General features: G+C 44.2%; 1 protein-coding gene across 9 annotated transcripts in view; it reads left to right on the top strand.

Moving 5' to 3' along the window:
• Positions 1–27,765, top strand: part of KCNT1 (potassium sodium-activated channel subfamily T member 1) — a 114,079-nt gene that overhangs the window by 74,952 nt on the left and 11,362 nt on the right. For all 9 annotated transcript variants that reach the window (XM_034425307.3, XM_087880051.1, XM_034425305.3 and 6 more), the window contains 25 exons: positions 728–824; positions 1,409–1,468; positions 2,455–2,503; positions 2,614–2,673; positions 4,233–4,307; positions 4,647–4,730; positions 5,479–5,573; positions 6,157–6,337; positions 6,885–7,049; positions 7,415–7,551; positions 8,502–8,565; positions 10,018–10,126; positions 12,053–12,161; positions 13,196–13,345; positions 14,295–14,530; positions 15,356–15,572; positions 18,470–18,575; positions 19,127–19,299; positions 21,148–21,219; positions 22,489–22,623; positions 23,431–23,542; positions 23,949–24,050; positions 25,021–25,104; positions 25,397–25,525; positions 26,318–26,338. In XM_034425307.3, the coding sequence (XP_034281198.2) occupies positions 728–824; positions 1,409–1,468; positions 2,455–2,503; positions 2,614–2,673; positions 4,233–4,307; positions 4,647–4,730; positions 5,479–5,573; positions 6,157–6,337; positions 6,885–7,049; positions 7,415–7,551; positions 8,502–8,565; positions 10,018–10,126; positions 12,053–12,161; positions 13,196–13,345; positions 14,295–14,530; positions 15,356–15,572; positions 18,470–18,575; positions 19,127–19,299; positions 21,148–21,219; positions 22,489–22,623; positions 23,431–23,542; positions 23,949–24,050; positions 25,021–25,104; positions 25,397–25,525; positions 26,318–26,338 (2,822 nt within the window). The remainder of the gene's footprint in view (positions 1–727; positions 825–1,408; positions 1,469–2,454; positions 2,504–2,613; positions 2,674–4,232; positions 4,308–4,646; positions 4,731–5,478; positions 5,574–6,156; positions 6,338–6,884; positions 7,050–7,414; positions 7,552–8,501; positions 8,566–10,017; positions 10,127–12,052; positions 12,162–13,195; positions 13,346–14,294; positions 14,531–15,355; positions 15,573–18,469; positions 18,576–19,126; positions 19,300–21,147; positions 21,220–22,488; positions 22,624–23,430; positions 23,543–23,948; positions 24,051–25,020; positions 25,105–25,396; positions 25,526–26,317; positions 26,339–27,765) is intronic.

Raw genomic sequence — 27,765 nt, 5'->3', positions numbered from 1 at the left:
ATGCTCCAACACTGGAAGTTTTTAAGAAGAGATTGGACAATCATTTGTCTGAAATGGTATAGGGTTTCCTGCCTGAGCAGGGGGTTGGACTAGAAGACCTCCAAGGTCCCTTCCAACTCTGTCCTTCTCTTCTCTTCTCTTCTCTTCTCTTCTCTTCTCTTCTCTTCTACCCTACCCTACCCTACCCTACCCTACCCTACCCTACCCTACCCTACCCTACCTATCCTCTCTACTCTACTCTACTCTACTCTAGGAAAACACATTGACTAGAGAAGCTTTCATTCTGTTGCCCACAAATTTACTTGGAAAGTGCTTCCATGAAGACACCAGAAGTCAAGTTTGACTTCATGGTTAATGAAAATAGTGGTTACAATCCTAAAGTTGCTATGGTGGTGTCATGGGCTGGCAGGATCAGGATTCCCTAGGTCAGTGGGTCTCAACCTTCCTAATGCCGCGACCCTTTAATACAGTTCCTCATGTTGTGGTGACCCCCAACCATAAAATTATTCCTAAAACCATTGAAAATATGTGTTTTCCGATAGTCTTAGGCGACCCCTGTGAAGGGGTCGTTCGACCCCCAAAGGGGTCCCGACCCACAGGTTGAGAACCACTGCCCTAGGTGCAGGGATTTTTCCACCGAGCTGTTCTTATTTTATTGGTGCTGCTTTTAAGTTATTATTGCTGTTGTGATTTGCCTAATAACGTTGATCTATTCTCTTTACATCAGGCCTGAGGATACGTCTGTTTAACTTCTCACTCAAGCTTCTCACTTGCCTTCTTTATATTGTCCGCGTTCTGCTGGATGACCCAAAACAGATAGGATGGTGAGAAATTCTCATTTACAACAGTGGCAATCGTGATATCGCTTAGATTTCTACAGATAAGGGGAGGGAAGGGCACGTTGGCTCCAATTTGATTTGCATCACCCATTGGATTTGGATTGTCAGTCTGATTCAGAAAGATTTGGGAAAATGGAGATAATTTTGTTGAATCCTTTTTTTATATAAAATAAATAAATTGGGAAACATCTGACTCAGATGACCAAAGCATATCAATCAGTCATCAGTCTGATTCAGAAAGTTAGTTTGATTCGATGAATCGCATAGTAAAAAAATATCTGCTGCAAACTCCATATAGGCATCAGGAAGGGCATCCGTCCAGTAAACGCTCAGGTCCATCCAGTCGTCCTGACTCTTAACCTGAATTAAGGGATTACATTTGATGAAGTTTCAGAGGCTGGGGGGGTCTACATTTGGACTATAAGATGCACCCAGATTTTCACCCTCTTTTTGGGGGTAAAAAGGTGCATCTCATACTCCGAAAAATACAGTAATATTCATCTTTTATTCATCCATTTACTTTGATTGAATTTTGCTTCTAAAACGCCCCTTCTTTCCTTTCCATTCAGCTGGGAATGTGAGAAACGCATCTACTCCTCCTTCAATCAATCATCAACAGAAATCAACTGGTAAAGGGGTTGGCAGCTTTTCTGAAGGTTGTTGTTGAGCTTCAGTTTAACAAGGAGTCAGTTTAATTTCTGGGTGAAATCAAGCAGTGAAAACAACCATCTTCTAGAAGGCAGGCTGCTAAAATAGAAATCTATTAAAAAACAAACGAACATCAAAACACTGGACAAACACATTCGTTGGTCCACCTCCTTTGCCCTTATATGATGATGTTTCTCCTTGAGGTCTCCTCCAAGGTCCAAGACACTCTATCCCATCTTCATCTTACCTTTGATTTTTTTTTTCTTTTCTGGGTAGGTGGGCTTCTCTCTAGGGAAAACCTGGCTTGTGGTCTCCACCTATTTTATTTATACCCATGAAGACTTTTAAATGCCCCTTGGAAATAGATTCTAGATGGTGCCTTAGTTTGCAACGGGAATTGTCTCTTTTAGAAGAAGGAGAAGGAGATAACATAGGTGATGGGACCTCATCAATACAAGAAATACAAGAAAATATTCATGGATATACTGGCACCCTATTAGGGTATTAACCCTAATAGGGTTAATAGGCACCCTATTAACTAGTCCAGCTATATCTATTTTGCAGCATGTTTTGATGTATATTTTATAGCCTGAATCAAGATCATTGGAGGAGTGGTGTGGTGGCCTAGAGGTGTAGCTCTCGCCTCACAATCAAGAGGCTGTGAGTTCGATCCTAGGTAGAGGCAGATATTTCTCTTTCTGGGCACAGTGAGAATGTATCTGCTGAATATAACTCCGCATTGGCAACAGGAAGGGCATCCGGCCAGTAATCACTCAGCTCCATTTGGTTGCCCAGACTCCACCCAGCAAGGGATTATGGGGTCCTTAAAAGAAGATGGTGATCAAGGACATTGGAGAATTGCAAAATTTGAATGACACGCTATTTTTTGATCCGGTCTGTTTCTTATTTCCTGATTAAGTCTTGTTCTGGTTGTGGTTGAGCTTTATTCTGTAAATATTCTCTACAGGGCTCCCATTTTGTGGGTGGATCGAAACAAGCCGTTGTGGGCAATACAAGTAAGTGTGATGTGTGTTCGTGGTGCTGGATCTTACAAAATTTATAGCATTTTATTCCTCTCCCATCCTGGTTACTTCTTCCCTATCTTTCTGTCTTCTTCTCCTTTCAGGTCAGCGTAGCCATCATTAGCTTTCTTGAGACTATGCTTCTGATCTACCTCAGCTATAAGGTAAGAAAGAAGATTAAGGGACATGTTTTGGCCTGCGAGCAGACGGGAGGGGGGAAGTGTTTTCTATAAGTGGTTATGGATCTGACAACCTCGATGGTGAATTGATTTGAAGATGTTTGCCGGGTTCAGTGGGAATGCCAAGATAAACCCAACTTGTGTTCCCCAATTCTAGTACACTTTCACTAGTCCCAGAAAATAAGTCCGTGTTTCATTTTTGGTTTGTTTGCTTCTAATGCCTGGAAGTCCTCCACTCATCCAGTTTTTATACACTCATATTGGCTTTTCTAGAACTTGAGGTTCTCCAGATCTATTTGAGTATCTCCTCTTAATTATACAGCTGTATTAGAGGTCTAATACAGAACAGATGGTCTGGAGATGTCATCCCCAACTTGATGTTCTCCAGATCTATTTCAGTATAACTCTCATCCTTTTTTCTATTGTTAGACATCTAATAAAACCAGAAGAGATGGGTTGGAGTTTCATCTCCAACTTGATGTTCTCCAGATCTGTCTAAGTCTCATCCTTCTTGTATTGCTAGATATCTAATAAAAACAGAATAGATGGGTTGGAGTTTCATCTATCACAACCAGTGTCAGTGCTGGGGATGGATAATAAGGGACTGTAGGTTGATGCTCCTGGAGGTAGCAGGACTGAAAACGTTCACCTAGAACGTCTGAAAGGGAGTTATTTGTTTGCTTACCTAGTTGACTCATAGGCTGTCCCAATCTCAGAGACTCATCCCATCCTACTTACAATCTTTTTGGACTGTTGCCTTCTGGCAGAAGATACAGAACAATTAAAACTCGGACCACACATCTTCTGAATAGTTTTTATCCCAGAGCTATAATTGCACTCAACAAGGAACTAAAGGGCCACCATCAGTGAGCTGTTGGACAGCATTACTTGTCTGTTGTGTGGATGTTTGGGTGGTTTTAGGGGTGGGGAAGTTGTGGTGGTTAGGGGTGTGTTTGGGGATTGTTATGTGTGTTGGACCCAGTCTTTGGGTGTTAAGTGAATTTCGTTGTATGGGTATACTGTGTATACATGTAAAATGACAATAAAGTTATTATTATTAATCTTCAACGATGCAATCAGCAGTGGGTTTCACATTATGTTACTACCAGTTCGCCCTGCGTGCGTACGCTCACTTTGTGCGTGCACTAGTGGTGGGTTGCCCCCGGTTCGGACCGGTTCACAAGAACCGGTAGTAAAACTAGCGGGAGGCTCTGCTCACTAACCCGGATGTCATCAGGAAGTTTCTGTGCACGCGGTCCTATTGCGAACCGGGAGTAAAGGTAAGTAGAACCCACTCCTGGCGTGGATGTGCCCGGTTCGTGCGCACGTCTGCCTTCCACACATGTGCTGGCCTCAAAAACACTCCTAAATAGGATGGGATAGAGCCAGGTAATCGCCCACCCGCGATTTCCGCAACCGGTTCGGGCGAACCAATCCGAACCGGCTGAATACCACCTCTGGATGCAATCTATTATGATCATGGAGGTAACGAAGATTTAATCTTCCATAGCTTAGCCTGTATCCAACTCTGTTTCTTCCTCTAGGGTAACATTTGCGAGCAAATCTTTCGTGTTTCGTTCATCCTTGAAATGATCAACACTGTGCCCTTTATTATCACGGTACGTTTTGACTAACTGAAAACGAGAATTTCTGTTATCTTCCGACGGTGGAGCCCATTGTTTAAGACAATCGCTTCCCTTTACTGAAAATACAGTTTTGGAAAGAGTGCGGGTGCAAATGGGCTATACTAACAGCAGCCAACTCAGAATATATGTGGGCTTTGTAAGAATCTAGTTAGCAGCATGGCAAACCATTTCTGTACTATATTCTTGCCTTGGGAATTCTACAGATGTCTCCATGTAGTTAGTGGGAAAGAAGCCTAGCTCAAGAGAAAAGACATTTTCTAACAAACATAACCAGGTTCTTTTGGCTGGGTATTTTTTGTTTGGTTTTTTTAGATATTTTGGCCACCTCTACGGAATTTATTCATTCCCGTGTTCTTGAATTGCTGGTTGGCGAAGTATGCTTTGGAGAACATGATAGTAAGTAGATGGTAGAAACGAAAATGCCTTTTCTGCATCTTCTGCATGAGAAGTTTGGGGAAGGTGTCTTGCATATCCCCGCTTTGTTGCGATGATACAATGGACTGATATGGCTTGCTAAATTCTACATCTGGATTAACAGAATGCAATGGTTGGGTTTAGAAAGAATGCTACATCTAATGTAAATAAACCATAATATGGTTTGGGTCACAACATAATGGTTTGGGTCACATACCATGAGAAAGCAAGGATTTTGTGTCTATGACAGCTGAACCACAAGCTGGAATGAAGTACAAACTGAACTTCCTTTCCTTTCCTTTCCTTTCCTTTCCTTTCCTTTCCTTTCCTTTCCTTTCCTTTCCTTTCCTTTCCTTTCCTTTCCTTTTCTTCCCTTCCCTTCCCTTCCCTTCCCTTCCTTTCCTCCTTTCCTTTCCTTTTCTTCCCTTCCCTTCCCTTCCCTTCCTTCTCTCTCTTTCCTTTCATTTCCTTCTCTTTCCCTACCTTTCTTCTTCCCTCCCTCCTTTCCTTTCCTTTCCTTTCCTTTCCTTTCCTTTCCTTTCCTTTTCTTCCCTTCCCTTCCCTTCCCTTCCTTTCCTCCTTTCCTTTCCTTTCCTTTCCTTCCCTTCCCTTCCCTTCCCTTCTTCCTTTCCTTTCCCTCCCTTCCCTTTTTCATTCTCTTCTCCCTTCCCTTCCCCCTTCCCTTTCCTCTTCTCCTTCCTTCCTTCCTTCCTTCCTACCTTCTTTCCAGAATGACTTGCATCGAGCAATACAACGGACTCAGTCTGCCATGTTCAACCAAGTGCTCATTTTAATTTGCACCCTGCTTTGTCTTGTTTTCACTGGGTAAGTTCTTTGGCTGTCTCCTTCGTGCCTAACACTACAGGAGATTTGCCTTGAAGGGGACGCGATCCAATCGGTGGCATTTGATTTTCAGAAAAAAAATCAACTTGACCTAATCTAATGTCTGTCCGCATCAATTAGGAAAATCAGACTAAGCCCATTTATCGCATCATTTGAATTTTCCAAATCAGATGGAAAGCAGATCAAGCCAACGATTTGAAACAAATGTCAACAGTTCCATGTTGATTGTTGACTAGATCTTTCCTAGTTGGGTCATGAAACGTCTGCAAGAAAACCACCAAGCTCAGAGAGCACCAAGGACCTCACAGTTCAGTCCTGAGCTACAAATATTCTCTTCTATAGTCAGAAGTGTAGAAAGTTACCAAAATATTAGTTAGAAGCAATATTAATTATTAGCTCCTTTTTCCCCATTTCAAAAATGACTCAAGAACGTTGGTTGATGGCCATCCAGCCCAATAAAAGGTGTTGCTATTCAATGCTGTAAAAGGAAGCATGAAAGCATGAGTTTTACAATAAAAACCTGGTTTTACTGCTAGAATCTCATCTTTCCTCCCCTGTGATCTAGAACCTGTGGCATCCAGCATTTGGAAAGAGCTGGTGAGAACCTCTCGCTCTTCAAGTCCTTTTATTTTTGCATCGTCACCTTCTCAACCGTCGGCTACGGAGACGTGACCCCCAAGATCTGGCCTTCTCAGCTACTGGTGGTGATCATGATATGCGTGGCCCTTGTGGTCTTGCCGCTGCAGGTAAGGTATGACTCTCTGGGGTTTACGATATGGATGGGATGAGCCATAAGTAAGAGGGGCTTTTGGATTGAGAGCAGTACAGGAGTTCAACTTGCTAGATCAAAGCAAAAAGAGTTGGGAGTCCATCAAAAGACAGGTTATGGGGTATGACATTGCAGCCTGAACATCTCAATTTCCATATATATATATATATATATATATATATATATCTCCCTCCCTCCTTCCATCCATAATAGTATGATCTCTGATCAGATCTCCATCACCTCCTGAGCTGGTGGTGGGAGATCTTTCTCCATCAAGGAGAATCCACCAAGGGCACACTGCCCAGATCCCTGATCTTTCTCCATCAAGGAGAACCTTTAACCACCAAAGGCAGCTTGCCCAAATCCCTGAACTTTCTCCATCAAGGAGAATCCTCAACCACCAAAAGCAGTCTGCCCAGATCCCTGGTCTTTCTCCATCAAGGATAACTTTTAACCACCAAGTGCCCTCTGCCCAAATTCCAGACGCTTGGAGAAGATCTGCTTGCTTGTTTTTTTGCCTACAGTTTGAAGAGCTGGTGTACCTGTGGATGGAGCGGCAGAAGTCAGGAGGAAATTACAGCCGCCATCGGGCTCAGACGGAGAAGCATGTTGTGCTTTGTGTCAGCTCCCTTAAGATAGATCTGCTGATGGATTTCCTCAACGAGTTCTACGCTCATCCAAGGCTGCAGGTGAAGGTTGGGTTGGGTCTCTATCGGGAGGCAGGCTTAGAAAATCAAATTTCTTCATGAGTGGGAAGCTAAGGTAGTTCAAAGATTCTGCTTTTCCCTTTCAGGATTATCTAAACAAGGTTAAATCATGGCAACCAGACCAAAGTTTATTAAACTGAGATGTTTCTCGTTACTCATTGTAGTAACTTCTGCAGTCAAAATGAAAACACTCTGACTCCATGCCTAACCAAAAATGTTCATTTTGACTGCTTGGTTGAGTAGCAAACATCTCAGTTTAATAAACTTTCATCCAGTTGGTCCACAATTTAACCTTGTTTAGATACTTTCATCCTGGATGATTGAGTCTTCATTTACATACTTTCCAGGATTACTACGTGGTCATCCTTTGCCCTACAGAAATGGATATTCAGGTGCGCCGTGTGCTTCAGATCCCATTGTGGTCCCAGCGAGTGATCTACCTCCAGGGATCTGCCCTGAAGGATCAGGATCTCATGAGAGCAAAGTGAGTTGGAAAGGGGAAAGCTGGTTTCTGTTCAAACAAGTTGCCTTCTTTCACTGGATTTTGAGAGAGGTAAAACAAAGTCCGTTAACACTGGACTTCACTGAGTGAGATTTTGAAGTTATAACAGCACTATCTGGACACCCGTGATTTGCTATGAAACTATGTAATTGGGCGTGATAAATTGACAGTTAAAGCCTGAAACGTAATGTAGAATGTGTAAAGCCATAGCATCAGAGCGTGTTAGTATAAGGCAACTGGCAGTTGGAACAGAGGTGGAGGGGGAGTGGAATGTCCCAGCCTACAGGCCAGATGAGTCATGCGCTGGCCGCACCCACATCCGGTTTAGGGAAGGAATAGCAGTAGAGCGTGTGAATATAAGGCAACTGGCAGTTGGAACAGAGTTCTTTTCAGGTGGGCAGGGAGAGTAAAAAGTCTAGCTCCTTAGCATCAGAGCATGTGAATATAGTACTGTATATGAAATACTAATGATCTGATGGTTATTTTGAAAAATCCTTTCTTAGCGAGCACCTAGAAGCTAAGAGGAACATACATGCCAAATTTCAAGTTTGTAGACTTTACAATTCTAGAGATTTTGTGATGAGTGAGTGGTATTTGGCTTTTATATATATAGATTGAAAAAAGTGACTTAGGACCACTTTACACACTTATGACCGTCGCAGCCTCACCATGGTCACGTGATTTACACTCAGATGCTTGGCGACTGGTTCATATTTATGTCCCAGGCTCACATGATTCCCTTTCTATGACCTCCTGACCAGCCAACTCAACAATTGTGGTACCCGTTTAACAACTGCAGCAGCTTCGCTAACGTGGCGAGACAAAACTCACTTCACAAATTTCTCACTTTTAAATATGGTTTCCCCTTCCCAGGTGCATTGCTAATTTAACTTCCCAGGATGTCAGGTTAATGGAATATTTTATGTTTGCAGGATGGACAATGGAGAAGCTTGCTTCATTCTGAGCAGTCGAAATGAGGTGGACCGCACAGCTGCTGTAAGTCGCAACACGAAATGACCACATGATTAAGCCAAGGAAGGGGGAAAGGGGCTTCGTCCCCCTTCTTTCCCCATCCCAGACAACATTTGTGAAACATCAAAAATTATAACTCTGAAGGAAATTCTCAGATGATTCTATTCTATTCTATTCTATTCTATTCTAGTCTAGTCTAGTCTAGTCTAGTCTAGTCTAGTCTAGTCTAGTCTAGTCTAGTCTACAGTATTCTATTTACTCTACTCTACTCTACTCTACTCTACTCTACTCTATTCCATTCCACATTCTAGTCTAGTCTAGTCTAGTCTAGTCTAGTCTACAGTATTCTATTCTATTCTATTCTATTCTACTCTACTCTACTCTACTCTACTCTACTCTATTCCATTCCACATTCTGTTCTATTCTAGTCTAGTCTAGTCTACAGTATTCTACTCTACTCTACTCTACTCTACTCTACTCTACTCTACTCTACTCTACTCTATTCCATTCCACATTCTAGTCTAGTCTAGTCTAGTCTAGTCTAGTCTAGTCTAGTCTACAGTATTCTATTCTACTCTACTCTACTCTACTCTACTCTACTCTATTCCATTCCACATTCTATTCTATTCTATTCTAGTCTAGTCTACAGTATTCTATTCTACTCTACTCTACTCTACTCTACTCTACTCTACTCTACTCTATTCCATTCCACATTCTATTCTAGTCTAGTCTAGTCTAGTCTAGTCTAGTCTAGTCTAGTCTACAGTATTCTATTCTACTCTACTCTACTCTACTCTACTCTACTCTACTCTACTCTACGCTACTCTATTCCATTCCACATTCTAGTCTAGTCTAGTCTAGTCTAGTCTAGTCTAGTCTAGACTAGACTAGTCTAGTCTACAGTATTCTATTCTACTCTACTCTACTCTACTCTATTCTATTCTATTCTATTCCATTCCATTCCACATTCTATTCTATTCTATTCTATTCTATTCTATTCTATTCTATTCTATTCTATTCTATTCTATTCTCTACTCTACTCTACTGTACTCTACTCTACTCTACTCTACTCTCTATTCCATTCCATTCCATTCTTCCATTCCACATTCTATTCCATTCCATTCCATTCCATTTCTTTCCATTCCACATTCTATTCTATTCTCTCCTCTCCTCTCCTCCTCTCCCCTCCCCTCCCCTCCCCTCCCCTCCCATCCCCTCCCATCCCATCCCATCCTATCCTCTCCCATCTCGTCCCATATTCTGTTCTGTTCTATTCCATTCTTATAGTAATGCCATAGCAATTAATATATTATCTTAAGGCAAGCCAATGGTTGCTTATACATTCTCTTGGAAATGGCGGATTCTAACAATTTGGACCTTTTTAAAAACTTCTTCCCATGACAACGCTCCTGCACAGAATATGAAACCTACCAGGAACCATTTCTAAGTAGGACCTTTGTGCTCCTTCTTCCGTAGGATCATCAAACCATCCTAAGAGCTTGGGCAGTGAAAGATTTTGCACCCAACTGTCCCCTCTACGTTCAGATTCTGAAGCCGGAGAATAAATTCCATGTCAAGTTTGCAGGTAGGAACTTTTCTGCCCATCTGTCTGATGGTTGTTAAAATGGACAAATCCAACTCAAAACAGGAAAACAAAACAAAACAAAATTCTACAGATGGGGAAAGGCTGGATGATATACAATGCGTTTTCATTCCTTTTCTAATCAACGCCAGCCAGCAGATTATCCACTGGGCTATAAAAAGAAAACACAATGATTTGCTATCTGCAAACATATAAACAGAGTTTATTGTCTCAGACACAGCTAGTTAATTTTTCTGGAACATTTATTGTGCTGTTTCATTTGCACACGCTACCTTGGTTACACGCTCGCGGGCTTTATTTTTCTGTTTTGTGTCTGTCGTTCTTGCTCATTTTTAAAAGTTACCTAAAACTTTTAATTTGCGATAGGTCTGTTTTTAGCTCTCAGAATCAAAGAAGAGGTCCCTGCATTGCTTATGGTTAAGGCATCCCTCATTATCTCAATTGAGATAAAGTGAAATAAAACCAAACTTTATCCTTCAGCCAAATCCAGAAGAGCGACTGATCTATTAAAAACTTTCCAGACTCTTTGATAGACTGTGTAAAGTGATGAATGGGCAGGATTAAGGTTAGAAGTTTTTGGTGTGGAGGAGACATACCCAGGAAAGAGTCGCAAGTTCTGAATTTATACATTTCGGGGGGAAATAAGAAGAGATATAGTTTCTCTCCAGGAAAAACAAAAGGAAAGTAATCATATTTTTCAGCTGTTCTTACAGCATTCTTAAGGCACTTCTTTAATTCATCCACTGCTGTTTATTATAGAAACACAGAGTGGTTTACGAAAAAAAGTCAGTTGTGGCTCATCGGCCACCAGCCCCTCCAGCAGTTGAATCAGAGGAGGTGTGGGAGTCAGGGTCAGCTTCAGTGGTGGGTTCCTCCCGGTTTGGTCCGGTTCGGCCGAGCCGGTAGCGGTGACAATATGACATCACCGAACCGGTTCTCCCCCCCCGCCCTCCCACCCCCCCACCCCCCCATGTTATTCTTACCTTTTATTTGGTCCCACCCCCAATCTATTGCTGCCTCCTGAGTCCCAGCTGGTGACTAGAGGGAAAAAATTGTTTAAACTCTTGCCACGGGGCTTCAAAGAGCCGTCCTACAGCTGATCAGTGTTAAAAGCAAACAAATGAGTCAAGTCGTAAGTGCGAGGACTGGTCGTAAATGTGAGGACCTTCCAGAAATGACTCTGACCAGCTAGCCACGCCCACCTAGTCACATGACCTCCAAGCCACACCCACAAAATAAGCCACGCCCACAGAACTGGTAGTAAAAAAATTTAGAACCCACCCCTGGTCAGCATCAAGGCAACCTGAGAGCTCTGAGGGGGAAGAGGGAATGGAGTTGGCAGAGAGAGAGAGAGACAGAGACAGAGCCTGGGCCCTCCATCAGCCCTCAGATGGAGAGTCAACAGCCCCCAGATCTGGAGATGGCTGATGAGGAGGAGGAGGAACAGCTGGGTTCGGTGGCTGATGCGTGGATGTGCAGAAGGCAGAGGAGAGGAGTGCAGTGGAAATCTATGGGCCGGTCCTTGGGATGGAAGAGCTACCACTGCTAGCAAAGCCCCACCCTAGCTCTGGGGATAAAAGGCAGGGGGCAGAGATGAATAAATGTGGCAGGCTGGGCAGACTTGTTAGCCTGTGGTGAAAGAGAAACTTTTTGCCGGGGCTGCTGGCGCTCCTAATAAAGGAATCTTTGAGTTAGGGTTTGTCATGTTTAGGGAGCTGGGTCAGAACAAAGTCAAAATTTACAAAATGCAAACCCTTAAAAGTGTCACACCTTGAAAGCGACGAAGGGATCTTTTTTTAAAAAAAAAATTGTACTCACAAATCAACTTGTCCAAGGGATCCTGCTGGAAATTGAAAACGATGCTTTAGAATATAAAAGGACCTGTTGTTGTTTTTTTTTAAATTTCAGATCACGTGGTGTGCGAAGAGGAGTGCAAATTCGCCATGCTGGCCCTGAATTGTGTCTGCCCAGCTACCTCTACTCTTATTACCCTTCTCGTCCATACCTCCAGAGGGCAGTAAGTAGTTTAAAAACTGTGACGGGGCCGGTCAGTTTCTAGCTGGGGCAACATCTGACCATGACATGTCAAAGAAGTTGAATGTCAAGCGTGAGAAATCAGGAAATCCAGGAAGTTCAAACGAGTTATAACGGTTTATTGCAAACTGAAGCTCTCTACAAGATTCTGAACTACTAGGCAAATTGGCGGTAGATAACTGTCAAAAGATGGACTGGATTTAGATATTTTGTGAGCACGAAGGGATTCATGGCTGATAACACATTTGAAATTTTGGTGGTCCGCAGGAAACTTATTTGCATTTTTTATATTGTACTAAATCAGGGGTCTTCAAAGTACGGCCCCTGGGCTGGATATGTGCAATGAACGTTTGTGTTGCTGCAGAGAGTCTCCCCCTTCGGGGTCTTTTTGTATAGGTCGGAGGGGGGCAGAAATTCCGACTCGGGGTCTGCTTCAGCCTCCTGGTGTGAGGCTTTGGGCGAAGGCTGGAGGGAAGTGCGCTGGTGGCGAAGAGCCTTGTTCAAGTGGGACTGCATCCTGGCCTGGAACTGGCTGACCATCTCAGCCCGCTGAGCCTCCAGGCGCTGATATCTGGCCTTGCACTCCCGCAGGTCTTCCCTCTGCTTGGAAAGCCTGTGCTGCTAGTCCTCAGTGAGGTGCTTCTGCTGAGCCTCCTTCTCGGTCAGATCCAATTTGAACTGAGCTGTTTTGCCAACTCTTTCTCATGGTGGCTGCTTAGCTCCGGCAACTGCTTCCTGTTGGGACCCTAAGGAGCCCGGGTGGGGAGGCAAAGAGTGGCTGGGAGGGGAGGGGCGAGTAGAGGTTGGTAAGGCACCCCTTGACGTGAGTGACCACACACACCCAGTCACATGACCACTTAGCCACGCCCACCCAGCCACTCATTAGGCAGTTCATATTAGTGGTCCATGGGATTTAAAATTATGAATTTAGTGGTCTCTGAGGTCCGAAAGTTTGGGGAACCCTAGACTAGAAGACTTCCAGCCTCCCTTCCAAATCTGTTATGCTCTTACTTCCAGAGAAGGCCAGGAGTCTCCAGAACAATGGCAAAGGATGTACGGGCGCTGCTCGGGCAATGAAGTTTACCACATCCGCATGGGTGACAGCAAGTTTTTCATGGAGTATGAAGGAAAGAGCTTCACCTACGCATCCTTCCATGCTCACAAAAAGTAAGCGGAAAAGCCAGATTTTTTTTTTTTAATTTGGTCTTTGGGTGGGTTTGTCAAGAGATCCGAAAAGAATATGGGAAGGGGTGGGGGGGGAGGGGGAAACATTTCACAAGTTCTGTTTTGCAAGGCCCACCCAAACCCTTTGGGGATTATGCAAAATTATTCCACATGGAATAATTGGGACCTTCCTCCAATATTCCTCTGGAGTGCAGGAGATGGTGTATAGAAGTTCTGCCCTTAAAGGTAAAGGTAAAGCTTCCCCTCGCACATATGTGCTGGTCGTTCCCGACTCTAGGGGGTGGTGCTCATCTCCGTTTCAAAGCCGAAGAGCCAGCGCTATCCGAAGATGTCTCCGTGGTCATGTGGCCGGCATGACTCAATGCCAAAGGCGCACGGAACGCTCTTACCTTCCCACCAAAGGTGGTCCCTATTTTCCTACTTGCATTTTTTTACGTGCTTTCGAACTGCTAGGTTGGCAGAAGCTGGGACAAGTCACGGGAGCTCACCCCGTTACACGGCACTAGGGATTCGAACTGCTGAACTGCCGATCTTTCGATCGACAAGCTCAGCGCCTTAGCCACTGACCCACCGCGTCCCTACTACAGCCCTACTACATGCCTAATAACACAGAGACACTAGACATTCGTAGTATATAGTATTGTATTGTAGGAAGAACACAATAATCCTGTTGATTTGCATCCTTCACGAGTGGCTGTAGTTGCTTGCAGCTAACACTTCCCTTTGTCCTTTGAGATCAGATTTTAGCTGCCATGAGAACCATATAATGGAAATGCAGGTTTGAAATTGAAATAGATCTGTCCAATTGCTGCTTGCTGCATTCCCACCTACTTACCAGCATCAACAATGAGGTTCAATTTTAAGTCGCCGCCACCGGTTTTATCTCGATCCTTTCTGCCACCGGTTTTATCTCGAGCCTTTATCCTCTCAGGTACGGTGTTTGCTTGATGGGCGTAAAAAAGGAGAACAAGAGCATCCTTCTCAACCCGGGACCACGACACATCATGACCGCATCTGATACGTGTTTCTACATCAACATCACCAAGGAGGAGAACTCCGCCTTCATCTTCAAGCAGGAAGAGAAGCAGAAACAAAAGCTGTTTATGGGCAAAGGAATCTACGACGGACCATCAAGGTTGCCAGTCCACAGCATCATCGCTAGCATGGGTGAGCCGCTCTTAACTTTCTCCAAGTGTGTCGTGGTGGAATCTCCAGCTAGGCTGGAGGAGGCGTTAAGAAGGGGTTGAGCTCAGAATCCTTACATGGTAGAAAGTGGCACAGAATCCCTGACGCCTTTATCTGATCATTCCCAAACGAATGGGGGAACAATCTGGAGAGATTCTTGTAACTAGCAATAAAGCTTCTGCTTGAGACCATCCATGGACGGTTCTGGTTGCTTTCACCCAACAGGCGCATTGCAAAATTCCTCAGACTTTCAAAAGCAGTTGTCTCCTTCATCAGTTTCCCACGAGGGAAAACTGACATTCCTTCGTGCCAGTGATAAGATACAAGGTAGTAAAAAATAAACAAAATAGGGAGACCATAACCCTACTGAGATTTTTCTGTAGCATCCCCTGGTCTGTAGAACACACTTTCCCATGACCCCCTACCCATTTTAACACGGTCGTTAAGTGAATCTGGCTTCCCCTGTTGACTTGGCTCATCAGAAGGTCGCCAAAAATGATCCCACAACCTTGGGACAGTACTGCCACGGTCATAAATGCTGAACCAGTTGCCAAGACTCTGAATTTTGATCATGCGATCATGGTCGTAACTGTGAACAACTGGGGGGAAAAGGTGCTAAGTCACCTTTTTTCAGTGCCGTGGTAACGTTGGACGGTCACTAAAGGAACTGTTGTAGGTCGAGAACTCCCTGTACAGAGCTTTTTGGAAGAGGTGTCCAGTTCTATATGGGAAGTCCCAGCTGGTCTACGAGAACTTCAGACTGGCAGCCCCAGGCAGCAGTTGATGTCTCCTTCTCCTCCTGACCAGGCACGGTGGCAATGGACCTTCAGAACACCGAATGCCACCCCAACCACAGTTCCAAGTTAACTTTGCCAGCGGAGAATGGGTCTGGGAAAAGGAGACCCAGCATCGCCCCGGTTCTGGAGGTGGCAGACGCTTCTTCTCTTTTACCCTGCGACATGCTCAGCGACCAATCCGAGGACGAGGTGACTCAGTCCGATGACGACGGCCTGACCATTATAGAGTGAGTTATTTTCATCCTTCCCCAGGAGGAGCCCAAACACACACGCAAGCACAAATGCACTGTTGGAAGAAATATCCATCTGGTTCAGTTCAGGGGTGAAATCTACTTACCTTCCCTACCGGTTCAGAAGTGCACGCGCCCCGTGCATGTGTCTGCTCTGCTCGCACGCATGTATGCCTCATGTCCATGCTTGGACCCTCTGCACATGCGCAAACCCTTCTGTGCATGTGCAGAGGGTAAAAAACAAGTTACTTCCTAGTTAAAATCAGGAAGTAATGGCATCCGGGTGGATAGACGGAGCCTCATGCTGCCATTGCTACCAGTTCTCTGAATCACCCGCCACTGCCGCTACTGGTTCGCCCGAACCGCTAGCATTTCACCCCTGGTTCAGTTACAAGCCAGGAGAAAGACCCTGGAGACAAAATGGAGGCTGGAGGCTGGTTGGAAAGAGGGTTTAATGGTGAAGCAGAACCCACCAAGCACATGGTTCTGGGCAGCTGACCACATGGAGTTGAGAGTGGGGGACGGTATTTATACCTTCTCTTTGGGCTTTGCACTTGAGCTTCCTGTTCCTGTGCAAGAACATGTATTCTATTGGCTACTGTAGGGGTCATAGCTGACTCTGTAGGATGTCTGAGCTAAGTTTGGTTGAAGCTTGGGCTGATGCAATGAAGGGCAATTGTTGGGCAATTCCTATTCTGGCTGAGGGCTAATCCTACCTTTGTTCAGACCAGCGAATTTGCTTATGAATAGAGCTAGCTATCTCTTTATCTCTTAAGTGCTGACATCTGCTGAGGGCTATTAAGAAAGGTGGGGGCTATTAAGAGTGAGTCTGCTTCCTGCCTCTAAAAAAACACACGTTTCCAGGGAAATATAATATTCTGCCTTTTTAATATTTCTCAAAATATTTCATTCTTCTAGGAGAGGGGTGGGTGCTAACTTTCTATAGCACACAAACCCAGACACCCACACACCAGGGAGACGGTGCCTTGTCCACAAACTCTATTTTAAAAATTTCACTCCACCTCTCCTGCACAATGAGTTGGACATAACTTGTAATTCATGCGTGACGTCCTGTTATTTTGCCGTCCTCCCAATCTTAAAACCCTGTTTTATTCGTCAATTCTGTTTGATCTTCCATTCTCGTCTTGGTTGTTAACATCTTCGCCTTGTGTTTATTCCTCTTAAAACCTGCAAATGTGCCAAATCTTTCAACCTGTCCATTAATATTTCGATTCTCTTTGAAACATTTTTTTTTAATGTGTTTTGATGCGCAACGGAGCACGTAGTCTCTGCCAAGGCTGTGCTCTGAGTATTAAAAGAGACTCAGTGTGATTCCGGCATTCAGTTCCCCCGTAAGTGCAGCCATGCAAATTTCCTATTATTTACCTCCCAGCAGGAGCCTATTTGCATATATTAACCTCCGCTTAATAGTCTATTTCAGCTCTATTTTCCTAGCTCCCACCAGAAGCTGTCAAAAACCGGGAGGCAATCAAGAGTTTATTTTGGCTAAGATGGAACAGCAGTACCATCTGGTGGGGAAAAGTGGAACTGTTTTGACTCTCCCCTTCCACATCCTTGAAACAAAGCCAGGGCTCAGCTGAAAGGCAGCCCCCTCCTCTCTTAAATTTTTCCGATCTGGTCTGCATGCTGTCCATCGGGGTTCTGTTAAAAGGTGCGGGGGAACTTGATTAGGGTTGGTGAAGTCCAGTTGAACAAAACGTCCCTCTACATTTCTGAAGTTCTACTGAACATCAATAGAACCAGCTGGTTCGGACCGGTTCGCCTGAATCGGTAGAGGAAATCACGGGTGGACTTAGCCACCCACCCCAGCTCTATACCATTCTATTTAGACACATTTTTGAGGCCAGGTGCATGCGCGGAAGGGCAGGTGCATGCGAGGACGGGGCATGTGTGTTTACATTTGCGAACTGGTAGGTAAAGTAAGTGAATACCAGAATACTCTACCTGAGTAGAACCCCTTGCAAGAAGACCAACAAGAGTGATAAAAGGGAATGGAGGCTAAGTCATACGAGGAACTGTTGAGGAAGCTAACCTATTGAAGAGAAGGCTTGAGGGGGGGGGGACATGATAACTGTCTTACAGTATTTGAGGGACAGAGTAGAGGGGATTGACTTGTTCTCCAAAGCCCCAGAGGGCAAGGCAAGAAGAAGCTTGTTAAGGAGACATCCAACTTAGAAGTAAGGAGGACTTTCTTGACAATGAGAACAATTAACCGACGGAAGAGCTTGCCTCCTGGGTGCTCCATCATTGGAGGTTTTCAAAAATAGACTGGACAATCATTTGACTGGAAGGGTATAAGGTCTTCTGCTCAAGCAGAAGGTTCGACTAGGAGATAGGGGACTGGAGGTTAAAACATATGAAGAACGGTTGCAGGAACTGGATATGTCTAGATTAATGAAGAGAAGGACTAGGGGAGACATGATAGCAGTCTTCCAATATCTCAGGGGCTTCCACAAAGAAGAGGGAGTCAAGCTATTCTCCAAAGTCCCTGAGGGCAGGACAAGAAGCAATGGGTGGAAACTAATCAAGGAGAGAAGCAACTTAGAACGAAGGAGAAATTTTCTGACAGTGAGAACCATTAATCAGTGGAACAAGTTGCCTCCAGAAGGTGTAAATGCTCCAACACTGGAAGTTTTTAAGAAGATGTTGGATAACCATTTGTCTGAAGTGGTGGAGGGTTTCCTGCCTAAGCAGGGGGTTGGACTTGAAGACCTCCAAGGTCCCTTCCAACTCTGTTATTCTATTCTAATAACAGAGTTGGAAGGAACCTTGGAGGTTTTCTATTCTATCTCAGTCATTGGAGTCTATTATTCTATGCTCAGGAAGGAAAAAGATGGCTCAAATCTTCATTTCTCTCTCTTTATTTTAAAAAGGTATGTGAAGGGGTATCCTCCAAACTCACCTTACATTGGAAGTTCCCCAACCCTCTGCCATCTTTTACCTGTCAAGGCCCCATTCTGTTGCTTACGTCTGGACAAGGTGAGAGGCCACTTCTGAAGATCCTTAACTGGGACCATACCGTTAGTCCTCGACTTACGACCACCGTCCAGCCCAAAATGCATGCTGCCCAGGGAGAAATTTGCTAAGCGCGTCTTGTCCCCATTTTACGGCTTTCCTCGCCGCAATTTGTTAACTGAGTCGCTGCGGTTGTTAAACGAGTCACACGGTTGTTAAGTGAATCCGGCTTCCCCGTCGACTTTGCTTGTCCGAAGGTCACAAAAGGGGATCGCGTGACCACCCCGGGATGCTGCATCCGTCGTAAATGTGAGTCAGTTGTCAAGCATCCGAATATAAATCGGATGGCTATGAGGACGCTGCAACGGTCATAAGTGTGAAAAACGGTCGTAAGTCTCTTTTCTCAGTGCCGTTGTGACTTGGAACGGTCACTCAATGAACTGCTGTAAGTCGAGGACTATCTGTATTTTTTGGTAAATTAATATGCATCAAATTTTGGGGTAAAAGCTGAGCATCAATCCCAGCCTGTTCTAAATTCCCTTGTAACAAGGACATTTGTGGTGCTGTGTTTCCAGGGCTGCAAACACAACAGCTACGAAGACGCAAAGGCTTATGGCTTTAAGAACAAGCTGATCATCGTGTCCGCTGAGACCGCTGGCAACGGCTTGTATAATTTTATTGTCCCTCTTCGGGCGTATTATCGTTCACGGAAGGAATTGAATCCCATCGTGCTGCTGCTAGACAACAAGCAAGTTTCTTTCTTTCTTTCTTTCTTTCTTTCTTTCTTTCTTTCTTTCTTTCTTTCTTTTCTTCTTCCTTCCTTCCTTCATTTTTCTTTTTCTTCCTTCCTTCCTTCTTTTCTGTCTCCTTCCCTCCCCTTCCTTCCTTCCGTCTTTCTTTCTTTCTTTCTTTCTTTCTTTCTTTCTTTCTTTCTTTCTTTCTTTCCTTTTCTTTCTTTCTTACTTTCATTCTTTCTTTCTTTTCTTCTTCCTTCCTTCCTTCATTTTTCTTTTTCTTCCTTCCTTCCTTCTTTTCTGTCTCCTTCCCTCCCCTTCTTTCCTTTCTTTTCTTTCTTTCTTTCTTTCTTTCTTTCTTTCTTTCTTTCTTTCCTTCCTTTCTTCTTCCTTTCTTTCTTGCTTTCTTTTTCTTTCTTTCTTATTTTCTTTCATTCTTTCTTTTTTCTTCTTCCTTCCTTTTTCTTCCTTCCTTCTTTTCTATCTTCCTCCCTCCCTCCCTCCCTCCCCCTTCCTTCTTTCCTTCCTTTCTTCTTTTCTTTCTTTCTTTTTCCTTCCTTCCTTCCTTTCTTTTCTTCCTTCCTTCCTCTTTCTTTTTTCTTCCTTCCTTCCTTCCTTCCTCCCTCCCTCTTTCTTTCTTTCTTCTTTCCTTCCTTCCTTCCTTCCTTCCCTCCCTCTCTCCTTTCCTTTTCCCCCGATGATTTATCTTGAACACACAGTATGCTGTGTCACTGTTGTATGTAAAAACACACGCACAACATTTATAGCAGAGAACCAGAATGCCAGCAAGAAGGAGTCTGCAGCTGAACAGGGCTGAGTCATCATTAAAAAGCGTAGGGAACTCAAACAATGCTGTGTGGGAAAGTGTTCCAAATTAGAGAGACCACAGCTCCAGTTTCTTCCTTCCCTGTTGTGGAATTTGGTTTCCATTGGCCGTTGAGCTGAGGAGTGAAACTTGAGTCACTAGTGGAGAGGGAGAGGAGATGAAAGCAGATGCTCCTTAAAACTTCCGCAGTATTTATCTAGTAGTGTCAAGCGGAAGGCTCAATTAAATTGATTTATTGCTACTACTCATGCCTGTGCATAGGCATCTTCTCAACTAACAGTAAGTAACTGCTTGGAGTTAGATAAGGGTCTATGGAATTCAAGGGAGGTTGGATTTAGTTCCTTTGTGGCCACGTAGGGATTCTAAGCTGATCTCTCTTTTAACTCCAACCCAGGTTCTGCCATTGTTTGTCCTACAACTAGTTATGTAGTGTGTGCTTTAGATTGGTGAGATTAATGTCAGGTGTAATAAACCACAAAACTCGCTCCCACAGAGAGGGCCTCCACAGAGAGGGCCTCCTCAGGGTGCCGTCGGCTAGACAATGCCGGCTGGCGACTCCCAGGAGGAGAGCCTTCTCTGTGGTGGCACCTACCCTTTGGAACAATCTACCCCCAGAGATACGAGTGATCTCCGACCTCCGGACCTTTCGTCGGGCCCTAAAAACTCATCTCTTTCAGTTAGCCGGTCTCTCTTGATTTTATGATTTTATGGTTGGTTTTAAATTTTTATATGGATTTTAAATTGATAAATGTTAAACTATGGGCCAAATTTAATTATTTTAAATCTATTTTTTAATCGTACTTATGTATAAATGTTTTTTATTCTGGCTGTTCACCGCCCTGAGTCCGAAAGGAGAAGGGTGGTATAGAAATTCGAATAATAAATAAATAAATAAATAAATAAAAACTTTTCCAAAGCCAGACAAGATAAATCCCTGCTTCAAGAGCTTAAGAATTAAGAAAGAGCATGTTTAGAAAGTAATAAGAATGTTAATGGAATTGAACCTGATTTTTTTTTGTCTCCGTTTTTGTTTTAGACCTGACCATCACTTCTTAGAAGCCATCTGTTGTTTTCCAATGGTTTATTATATGGAAGGTACAATTGATAAGTAAGTGTCTTCTTCTTTGTCCATCTTCCGTACACTTGAAGGTGTAGGAGATGACCAGGCTGAGCCCGAAGGAGGGTTCAAACGCATCATAAGCCATAAGTTTAAGAAAGCTAAACGCAGCCCACCTTAAATGCCTTTCTTATCTCCTGCTCATTTCCCTTGACTGTTAGTTGGTCAGATTCTTGTAGAGAACTTAAACTTGCAATAAATCTTTATACTCATTTGAACTCACAATCTCCTGATTTCTCTGGCATTTGACAGTTATTCTGTCCAACTTCAGACTCAGCCTGGTCACCTCCTACCAAAGGAAAATAATTTAGGAGTTGTGGAGATTTTTTTTTTTATTGCTGATATATTGCGTATTGTTTGTTTCCTTCTTTTTCTTCTTCCCATTCCCTTCTTCATTATATGCTTTCCCTTATATCTTAAAGTTGTGTACCCCTCTCAGCAATAAGCTGCATAACGAATTTCCAAAAGGATAAATAAAACAAAAGGAAAAACAAATTGCAAAGAATTAAATGCAGTCGTTGTCCATGTACGCACACAGTGTACAGTTCTTTCTTGGGTCAATGTCTAAAATCTTTTAAGAGCAAGTCGACTTCCTCTGTTTTTTAAAAGTTTTTTAGCAGGAAGCAATTAATCCCAGTTTAAAGGTAAAGGTTCCCCTCGCACATACGTGCTAGTCGTTCCCAACTCTAGGGGGCGGTGCTCATCTCCGTTTCAAAGCCGGAGAGCCAGCGCTGTCCGAAGACGTCTCCGTGGTCATGTGGCCAGCATGACTCAACGCCAAAGGTGCACGGAACACTGTTCCCTTCCCACCAAAGGTGGTCCCTATTTTTCTACTTGCATTTTTTACCTGCTTTCGAACTGCTAGGTTGGCAGAAGCTGGGACAAGTCACGGGAGCTCACCCCGTTACGTGGCGCTAGGGATTCGAACTGCTGAACTGCTGACCTTTAGATCCACAAGCTCAGCATCTTAACCACTGAGGTAAACGCAAAATATGAGTTGAGGGAGAAAAAAACAACAGAAGGCCAGGAATGAGCTTGAGACAAAATAGGTTTCTTACGTTCGTGATTTTATATGGAATTACTGAAAAGAGCATTGTGCTCCTGAAATTGCGACTTGGGTTGAGGTATACAAAATGATCCCAAAAGAGCTTTATTTCTAGGAAGATATTTTTTTTTAAAAAATTCAGCTTAGATGCACGGAAGAATTTGATCTTAACGGTTCTCTCTTTCTTTGTGGGGGGCGAAAAACCTATCTTACAGCCTCGATAGTTTGCTGCAATGTGGCATCATTTACGCTGACAATTTGGTGGTGGTGGATAAAGAAAGCACCATGAGCGCTGAGGAAGATTACATGGCGGATGCCAAGACCATTGTCAACGTCCAGACAATGTTCAGGTGAGGCAGCGAGAGGTCACAGCATGCGAACATTGTTCCTCCCCCCTCCCCCCGCTAACCAAAATAGATGGACGGATCTTCTAGGTTTGAAAAGCAATTCCCAGAATTGCTGGGAATCAAATTGTAGACTTCCCATCCTATCAAATTTTCAGAAATTTTCTTGGCACATTTTTTTTCCAGAAGTGAATTGCCAATTGACTCCTTTGTAGAGCTGAAAGTAAATGGCTGGCCCAAAGTCCTTCCAATTGGGTGATGGTGCTTAAGGCGGGACTAGAGCTCACCATCTCCTGATGATTGGTCAAAGTCATTCCAACTGGGTAATGGTGCTTAAGGCAGGACTAGAACTCACCATCTCCTGGTGATTGGCCCAAGGTCACCCAACTGACTTTCATGCTTAAGGGCGGGACTAGAACTCACTGTCTCCTGGTGATTGGCCCAAAGTCACCCAACCGGCTTTCATGCCTAAGGCAGGAGTAGAACTTGCTGCTTCCAGATGATTGACCCAAAGTCATCCAGCCAACTTTCATGATTAAGGCGGGACTAGAACTCACCGTCTCCTGGTGATTGGCCCAAGGTCACCCAGCTGACTTTGATGCTTAAGGGCGGGACTAGAACCCACCCTCTCCTAGTTTTAAGCCTGAAGCCTTAATCACTACATGAAAGTAATTTTCGCTATTTTACATAGCTCAGTTTCTCCTGAGGACAAAGAGTATGACTAAAGGCTAAAGAAGATCCTTGGTTTGACTAAATATGTTTTTCAGATCTACAAAAGACTATCACTTTTAATTTTTTTTCCCCCTCTTCCAGACTTTTTCCAAGTCTGAGTATCATTACTGAATTGACACATCCATCCAACATGAGGTTTATGCAATTCCGGGCGAAGGACAGCTACTCGTTGGCCCTTTCCAAACTAGAGAAGGTAATTAAACAATACAAATCCCTAACTCTAGGTGTGTAATAAAAACACACCGAGCTTTTGGGTCTGAAGTTGTCTGATTTTTTGTTCGGGTTTCCTATTCCCCCTTTAAAGAAACTAGCATTTGTGAAAATATTCCTGGATTCTGAGCTTCACACACCCTGAAAAATTGGACAGCGGTCTCTTGTGGGAATGCAATGACTCCAAACTGATGACATGTTTAACTCCGCCTTCCATCTTAACCTGCTATTCTCCTACAAATGGATAGCAATGGGCTTCAGTGTAATGGTGCCTTTTTTTAATGAGCTTCCTAGATTTATTGATCAAACTCTCGTTGGAGACAGGAATACTGGCCTGCTCTGAAAAACAGCTATTTTTATCCTGTTCCATAATCTTGTCTCTTGCACAGAAAGAACGAGAGAACGGCTCCAACTTGGCCTTCATGTTCCGCCTCCCATTTGCCGCTGGCCGAGTTTTCAGCATCAGCATGTTAGATACTCTCCTTTACCAGGTCAGAAAAAGGAACAAGTTGGATTGTTTTTGTTTAACGCTTCTTTCCAAAGCCAACTACTCAAATCCTTCGTGGGCACTCCTTCGGTTTCACTTTGCAAGCAGTACCATGCTGAATCATGGCGATGGAGGACGAAGGTACTGGAGATCTGGAGACCTCAAAATGAAGTGATTTTTGAAGAAGGCTTTGTCCTGGGGCCAATGTGTCTGCATTTGCCTTTAATTCTCCTTCCAGAAAAATGGGCTTCTTGGCTTTGTGGGGGGGAAGAGAATAGAGATGGGCTGCTGCTGGTTCAAACTGATACAGACGAACCGTAGTTAAGATTCCATGCAGTTCGGTGAACCAGCAAATCCCACCACTGACTGGCCTCGCCCCCGCTCATTTTTCGGCCAGTTTATCAGGTCCTTTTGGGGGCATAAACAGCCTGAAAATGGCCCCAAAACAGCCTGAGAATGGCCCAGAAAATGGCCTGAGAATGGCCTGAAAAGCAGCCCGAAAAATGGCCTGAAAACAGCCTGAAAAATGGCCTAAAAAGAGCCCGAAAAACGGCCAAAAAACAGGCTGAAAAATGGGCAGGGATGGGGCCAACAAGTGGTGGGATTAACCCCAACCAGCTGAATCCTACCTCTGCCTTTGCGGTGAGTGACCGGGAGGCGGGGCTGGGTAAGATGAGTGACATCACCCACCCAGTCACATGACCAACCAGCCATGCCTACCCAGCCAGAGAACCGGTTGTTAAATTATTCACGTCCCACCGCTGGCCACGCCCCCTGGCCGTGCCCACTCCGGCCACATCCACCCAGCCGGTCATTAGGGCAGAGAACTGGTTGCAGCTCACTACTGGAAGAGAAGCTTTTCAATCATCACCTCTGAATCCCTTCAAATGTTGACTTGAGCCTAACCTTTTCAACATCGTAGCCCTAGCTTCTGTCCCACCCAAAAGATTGATGGATGCCTTTCTTCTTTTCAGTCCTTCGTGAAAGATTATATGATCACCATCACAAGGTTATTGCTTGGTCTGGATACGACGCCTGGATCTGGCTATCTCTGTGCAGTAAGTGCAGTTGTCAGCTATTTGACTTTTCTCTTGGCTGGTTCAAGGGAGAGTTATTTTGTCTCCAAATATCATCTACAAATAGATTTAGATCATAGATTTTCCCCCATCTTGGATTGGGGAATCCAATCCAATCCAGGCGAGCAAGAAGATTCCTAAAATACCTTCCTTTTGTCCATCTTCAATATGGAGAATAGCATACTTTAATCCAAAATCTACTATCTATTGTGCCTTCTTCTTTTCTCTCTCTCTCTGAAATTTTGCTTCTTCATGTTCTTACTTTATCCGACAGATGAAAATCACAGAAGATGATCTCTGGATCCGATCCTACGGACGTCTCTTTCAGAAGCTCTGTTCTTCCAGCGCGGAAATTCCCATCGGGATCTACAGGACCGAATCCCATATGTTCTCCACCATCGATGTAAGAAACCATCCAAGTACAGCTCTTGTTACAATGGATCTCTTTATATCCTAGAGTAGCAAGCAGGCAGTGCTTGTGATCCGATGCTAGAATCCTAGTGTCGGAAGCTCCCTCAGTGATTCTCAAGCCAGATCCCAGCCCGAGATCCACAACAGAAGAGAGCAATACACCGTTATACTTCCAGGCTGATGTATATTTCAGAGAATGCTCTAAGAGTACAATCTACCATTCAGCAAAATGGGGGAAATGGTGCTCTGTATTCAGGGGTGGGATTCAAAAATTTTAGCAATGGGTTCTCTGCCCGGTTGCTGGGTGGGCAGGCCTATGGTGGGCGTGGCCTACCTGGCCTCCTGCACCACGGTGGGGGGGGAGCATATTCGCCCTCCCCAGGCTCCGGAGGCTTTCCTCGAGCCTCTGGGAGAGCAAATACAGCCTCCCCTGGGCTCCAGAGACCCTCCGGAGGCTGGAAAGAGACCCATTTACAGACTTCTGGGACTTCCGGGAGACCTGTTTTTCACCCTCCCAGCGCCACCGCACTGACTCTGCACTTACCTGCCATCCAAAACAGGCCGTGTGGAGACTCCTAGGAGGGGAGGGGAGGGGAGGGTGGGAGGGTTGGGAGGGGAGGAGTGGGTTGGGCGGGGCCAGCCAATCCTTGCAACTACCGGCTCGGCAAACTGGATAATAAAATTAGCCCTGTCTGTAATATTTTAAAGAACATGTGTCAAGTTTTCTTTTTCCTTTCTCTCTCTTCTCTCTGTCCTCTTCTGTCCATCTCCACCCTACCCCCAGCCTCATGATATCAGAACCCAGGTGAGTATGGTCTGAGTCACCATATGTGCATTTCTTTTCCACGTTGGCTTCTTCAAGTCAAAAGCCAATCAAGATGGAGGGAGCTCAGGGACAGGGTCACACAACATACCTAATCCAGTGTTTAGTAACGCACTGTGCTCTAACCTGGAAACCCTGATTTGGCTTCATCTGATGATCTGCTTCATCTAAGATAAGCAGGAAAGAACTGGGCTCACCAAAACTCGTTGAATCTCTACTTGCCCAGTTCTGTTTTTATTTTATTTTTTATTTTTATTTGATTGATATGCCGCCCTTCTCCGGAGACTCAGGGCGGCTTACAATGCGTTAAGCAATAGCCTTCATACTTTTGTATATTTTATACAAAGTCAGCTTATTGCCCCCACAAACCGGGTCCTCATTTTACCTACCTTAGAAAGGATGGAAGGCTGAGTCAACCTTGAGCCTGGTGAGAATTGAACTCACAGTAATTGCCGGCAGCTGGAAGCTAAATACTACCTTTAACAGTAGCATTAGTCTGCTGCGCCACTCAGGCTCTTTTAACCTAGTCTAGCATGTTGTTTGATCCAGATGAATTCTCACTGATTCGACCTAAATCCTCCTGGTCAACAGTGGCTTTAATTGCTAACCAATGATCTCTTTTAAAAAGTTTCCTCTTTGTTAGGGTAGATTACTGCTTTTTCTATATCTTACAATTCTCATCCCCATGGAATAGGACAACTCACCATAGGACAACTTGCTGCAGGACAATTCAAGAATTTAATTTAATTTAATTTAATTTAATAGTTTAATTTAATAATTTAAAAAAATTGTTTTAATTCTTTTCATTCACAATTTATTTTGTCCCTCTTTTGGCGTCCTTGCTTTGATAGCAATAGCAATAGCACTTAGACTTATATACCACTTCATAGTGCTTTTACAGCCCTCTCTAAGTGGTTTACAGAGTCAGCATATTGCCCCCAATAATCTGGCTCCTCATTTTACCCACTGTTGTGACCTAGGCTTACTGAGTAATTACAATACACAATTAATCCCAAACAAACCTATTTTATTGTAACAGCTGAGAATTATGTTCATTTCAAGATGAGTCCCAATTAGTTGCCAAAAACAAGTCCTTCAGAAGAAATCTTTCGGGATAATCACCGTTTATCTTCTTTGACACCTTGCCAAAGGCCTTACTTGGCAAAGCCCCACGAAGTTTAGAAACAAACAAGAGATGCCGACTGGAAACAGAGTTAGCAATGTTGCTTTCCTGCAAAAGGCCCCAAGTGCCTCTGTTTCTCTTTTAAGCCTTATGGGAGGGTCAATCATCTCCTGGCCTTACTCCCAAGTCGTCCCTTTTGCTTTAGCTGCTCTTGCCTTCTGGCAGCTCTGTGCATGCATGCACTAGGAACAGTGCAGAGGAACAGGAGGAGTAACAGGCTCCTCCT

Source organism: Pantherophis guttatus, chromosome 16 (genome assembly GCF_059756535.1).
Source record: "Pantherophis guttatus breed Tessera chromosome 16, ASM5975653v1, whole genome shotgun sequence".
In the NCBI taxonomy this organism is placed as follows: domain Eukaryota; kingdom Metazoa; phylum Chordata; class Lepidosauria; order Squamata; family Colubridae; genus Pantherophis; species Pantherophis guttatus.
This window is presented reverse-complemented; position numbering and strand designations above follow the sequence as displayed.